The sequence below is a fragment of the Penaeus japonicus genome, unplaced genomic scaffold, assembly GCF_977035675.1.
Source record: "Penaeus japonicus unplaced genomic scaffold, GWHDUDI00000001_assembly GWHDUDI00000018, whole genome shotgun sequence".
NCBI lineage: Eukaryota > Metazoa > Arthropoda > Malacostraca > Decapoda > Penaeidae > Penaeus > Penaeus japonicus.
In genome coordinates, this window is record NW_028234420.1 from 26,204,781 (window position 1) to 26,209,780 (window position 5,000).

A 5,000-nucleotide genomic window follows, 5' to 3' on the forward strand; every position below is an offset into this window, starting at 1 on the left:
ATAATAAAGATGATAATAATTTCAATAGTGATAATTATGATAAGAGTAATAACAATGAAGATAATAAAGATGATGATAACAATGACGATGAAAATAATAATGATAATGATACTAATGGTAGTAATAATTATGGCAGTAATAATGATAGTAATAACAACTGTATTATCATTAAGGACTATAATCATCATCATTATTATTTTTTTACTATCACTCGTATTATGCTGATGATGATGCAATACTCATTATTAAGCACAGACAACAGTTAATCGTAGTAGCTTAGAATGACAAATATTGAAGAAAAGCATAGAAATTTATATTCTTCCGCTATTTTGTTTTTCTTATACATTCATCAATTTATTTATTTTAGTATGTTTATCAAATGTAGTTAGTCAGATCATTTGCCTAACACTTAAAAAATATATATATATTATATATTGTATATTGTTCATTAACCATTTCACAAAGTTCAGGGTCGGCCACCTGATGAACGATCAATTACCGTTTACCATCTTAAAAATCCCGTAAAACTTCATGGCGTGTCTGTAGCGATACCTAACTTGACCTCTGCCTTTTAACTTCTTCATTCCAGGATGGCAACCCGTGGAAGAAATGGACTCCATCTCTCCTCTATGAAGTGGATGGTGATGCTGCTCATCACCCTGCCTGTCACACCCTCGGCTGGCGATGCGTCATCGGAGGAAAATAATCAACAGACAGGTATCTTTGTTCTCTTAGAATGAGATGCGTCTTAGTATGTTGTTATAGTTACTGGTATGTCCTTGATCCATGAATACAAACGCTACAAATAATATTTCAGATGTTCCTGAAGCCCATCCTGGTGAGGCCTACCGCGGCCTTCAACGTCTTTCCAGACCTCAAGGCCCTTATCCGGAGCACCACGGAAGGGTCCCTGAGACACTGAGGCCAAAACCAGAAACGCTTAGTCCCGGACCCTTACAGCCCCTGCAAGAACCTAACATTCAGTTCTATTCTTCTGGCATTACACCGCAACAAACTGTCGTGAGGGAGGGCATGCCGAACCCTCCCGCCAAAGAGCCTGAGCAACTTAAGGACAGGATTAACAAACAGATCCAGGCACGACTTGGGACGCAGAATCACCAAGGGGCGCAGCAACAAGTGCAACCCTCAGCACGGACACCAGGAGCCACTCCAGATACGGGTTTATGGGTGGCCGCGGCTCAAGCTCAGAGGAGGAATGGCGCTGTTAATAGACAGAGTGGAAGCACGGCGTATTATTCCCAAAGTCTCCCTGTTAACCCCTCCGCATATGGTCAAACACAGGAACCACAAATTGATATCATCGGAGGGGTTGGCAACCCCGCACTGATGGGCGTTCCTATTAGCTTGGGAAATTCTAACAGTTACCTCGTCCCTTCTGACAACAGGGAAACAACTCCAGCGCCAATCTTTGGTGGTGTAGGTGATAGCCTCCGACAGTCGTCTCCCCTGGTATTCAGTGGGTCGTTTGGTAACAGCAACCAACCATTTGTGTCACTCAGGAACCAGCCTCCCGCCCAAACTGTTTCACCATCTGCTGTGCAGAGTCAACATATCCCTTCTTTCAATAGGTTTGGAAGCTTTAATAATCCAGGTCTTACCCAATCTGGTCAGCTGTCAGCATCACAAACGACTAATTTTAATCAGCTTGTGAAAGCCATGCAAGTTGCATTCGATACCAACCCATCCCTAAGAAATTACATGCTGCGTATATTATCATCTGCCAAAAACCCATCACTCTCTGGCATTGGTTCTTCCTTGGTTTCTCAGTCTGCTCAACTTGATAGTTCTGCAGGTTTAAATGCTCAAGTACAAAATTTGCGCCAGACATCAGCAGCTCAGCAGTCCAACCAACAGGGTAACACGGCAGCACTTTTATCTCAGTATTACCAACAAAACCCATTGAATCCCGCATATCAGTATCAACAAAATAATCTTCCACTGCGGATTCCAGGTACCTTCCATAGTGACGCCCTCTCGCAGGCCTCGCCGCCCTCGCCGCCCTCACTCCTCCCTGTCGAGCAGCCATACTTCCCTGCCGAGCACAGTCCTCTTAGTATCATTAATGCACCTGCTGATGTTAGCCAGGATGACATCCTGGGCGCTCCTGCCGTCAGCTCCGCGGTGGTGGTCTCGCCGCAGGCTGCTTCAGTCAGTTACACGAACATCCAAGGTTGCGTTAAAGACACCTGGTGTGCTTTGGCCTTGGCTGCAGCAGTTGCAGTTGGGGCCACATCTGCCCTTGCCGTTCCCTTTTTGGCACCGGCCTTTTTGGGTCGCCGAAGGAGAGATCTGCAGTACCTGGTTTTCTCTCAGGAGGAGGCGCCGACGTTCACCAACCACTTCATGAGGTTCATGAAAGGTGACGTGATTGATGTTCCAGAGGAAGAGGTCATGCTGTTCAAGTCTCTGAACGATCCAGCTGACAATCGAGTGAAGAGAATGTTCGAAAGTATTAAACATTTTATCGTCGCTAATGAAGAGAGTCTCCTCAACATCACCATACAGGAGATCAAGAATAAGAAACACATTCCCATTCCAGAAGATATACTTCAGAGAATAAGTAGCAAGAGTCGTGAGAATTTACCAGTATCCATCAAAGAGATGTTGGATCCTGGAGAGCGTTTCAAAAGCAAAGGCAATAATGATACTGTTCAAGGAGATTTATCAGCATTTGACCTGTCGAACGTATCAGCTACGTTGCAGAGGCCTGATGATGCTTATAATCCGGTAACAGAAACAGCCTATATTCCAGGTTTTGATTATAGCTCACTGGTAAGTCAACCAGTACTTAGTAATGCTGGGCAAGGTTTACTACAAAGCCAGAGGCCAGTATACGCAGATACTGCTCAAGGATATCATCCAAGTAGTCTCGTTCACTCGCACCTGGCGCTCCAACAGCGAAGACCACAACAAAACTACTTCTCCCCGTACTACGGTAACCCACCGTCTCGCCCGACATATAACACACACGGCATATTCAGTGGGTCGTATGGAAGTCCCTATCCTCATTATGGCCACAACATTCCCTTGCACTTCAGCTCCTCCGGGAACAGAGACAGCTTCCCGGTGGATTATCACCGCCATTCAAATTTTGGTCACCACCGTTTCCCTGACGGAGGAGGACCTTCCGACGATGTCCTTGTGATCCCGTCTTCTCCCGTCACGCAACAGAGGAGGCCCTTGATGAGTCCTGCGGCAGTGAGGTTCTACCGGGAGGTATGCTCAGCCGTGGGACAAGACAATGTGCCAGATAATGAGATAACCAGATTTATCTCTCAAAAATGCGCTCTCTTTTACTTTTCTGGAGTTATTTGAATACAAAGGCACCGCAGGCATGATTCCTCGGTTAGTTTGAAAATAAAATTATCGTAGGTCATTGAATTACAAAATATGTTAAGAATATGATAAGACAGCAGGACGGCAACTGCCAATATCCAGTTAAAAGCCATTTCTTTGTACAAAATTGTATATAGTGTTATTAGTTCAAGAGGATAACGATCCACCGGTTTATCAGAATCAGTGATATCAGAGTTTCCGAATCCACCGCTAGTTCGGCATTTGCTCTAATGATAGAAAAGGTATCACGTCAAATAAACAAAGAACTACATTCTGGGTTGTTATTTTCGAATTATTGTTCTTTATTCGCCTCTGATGTGTTCAAGTAGTGTATTTATTATTTATTACAATAATAAAGTTACTTATTGTTCACTGTGCCTTAATACCATTCTAATGCAACAGTATATGATAAGGATAATATGACTATTTAGGTAATTCTTTAAATTGATGTAAACATTGACGACAACAACAATGGCAATGATAAGGTTAATCTTATCATTAAAATCAGAGGAATATTGATTCCGATTACATGAATAATGATTATCATAATAGAAATAATAGTGATAATGATGATAACGATATCAGTATTGTTATCATCGCCATCATCACCCCTTATTTCAATTTCAATAAAAAAGACAACAAAGTAAACAATAATGCAAAAAGTTATTTTCCCCAAAGAAGATAAATCGTAATAATCACTGAAGAAAGAAAGCCTGATGATGACAAACTTAAACACTAAAATAAACAAGCAGAGAGTTTCTTGTACAGTTTTTAGTGGGTCGTATGAGGTGTTGGGAGGGTGGGGGTGGGTGGGGGGGGCTTGATGTGGTGTTTAGTGTTTCTTTCTATTTTTTTATTTGTCTGTTTCTCTGTTTGTGTCTACTTTTTTCTCTTTCTCTCGTTTTTTTTCTCTCTTTATCACTCACTATCTATCTTTTGTTATTCATTTGTTTTCTTTCTCTCTATTTCTCACTCACTCACTTCTTTTATTATTTATTCTCTCTCTCTCTCTCTCTTTCTCTCTCGCTCGCTCTCTCTCTCTCTCAGCAAGTTATACTAACCAGGCTACGCATAGGCTATCATTATACTAAACAATATGTGCAGGATGCAGTCACATATCACCACTGCAAATTGTGCAAAAAGGCAAAATCACTTAATCTCAACCGCTACTTGCTTTGCTGTACGGAAACTACATCCTATCGATCGACCAGCACTGTACAAAGAAAAACACTTGTAGATTATATCAATTTTATTATAGACACTGATCTTGTCTCTGACATGGTCAGTGACATATAAGGTTTTTTGCCGACCAGCTAAAACATGTAAATGTTAGCCAGTATTATGCAGCCCCACAGGTATGTAAGATTAATGCTTGACTAAGCCCTTTACGCAATAGAAGCTTAGTCAGTTTGGATAGATGCTTGACATCTTACCCTGGCATGTAAACTGTTCTGTAAATAAACTATACCAAGAAGGTTGGGCTTCGATTCAAGTATGGTGTTGGGATCCCGTAGACTTATACCTGGTGTAATATGAAGTGACGTTAAAACGTGCAAGTGTTTCTTAACAAAACTCAGCTGCGATGTTTCTGCTGTATGTATTTAGAATATTAGATATTATGTAACTAAACACCATGTGTATCG

At 41.8% G+C, this 5,000-nt stretch overlaps 1 protein-coding gene across 1 annotated transcript in view; it reads left to right on the forward strand.

Annotated features, from left to right (window-relative positions):
• The window catches only part of LOC122265339 (uncharacterized), a 6,255-nt gene extending 2,528 nt beyond the window's left edge, over positions 1-3,727 (forward strand). Inside the window, exons 2-3 of the mRNA XM_043034597.2 lie at positions 590-717; positions 818-3,727. Coding sequence (XP_042890531.2) covers positions 591-717; positions 818-3,336 — 2,646 coding nt within the window. The 5' untranslated portion in view covers position 590 and the 3' untranslated portion in view covers positions 3,337-3,727. The remainder of the gene's footprint in view (positions 1-589; positions 718-817) is intronic.
• The last annotated feature ends 1,273 nt before the right edge of the window (positions 3,728-5,000 follow it).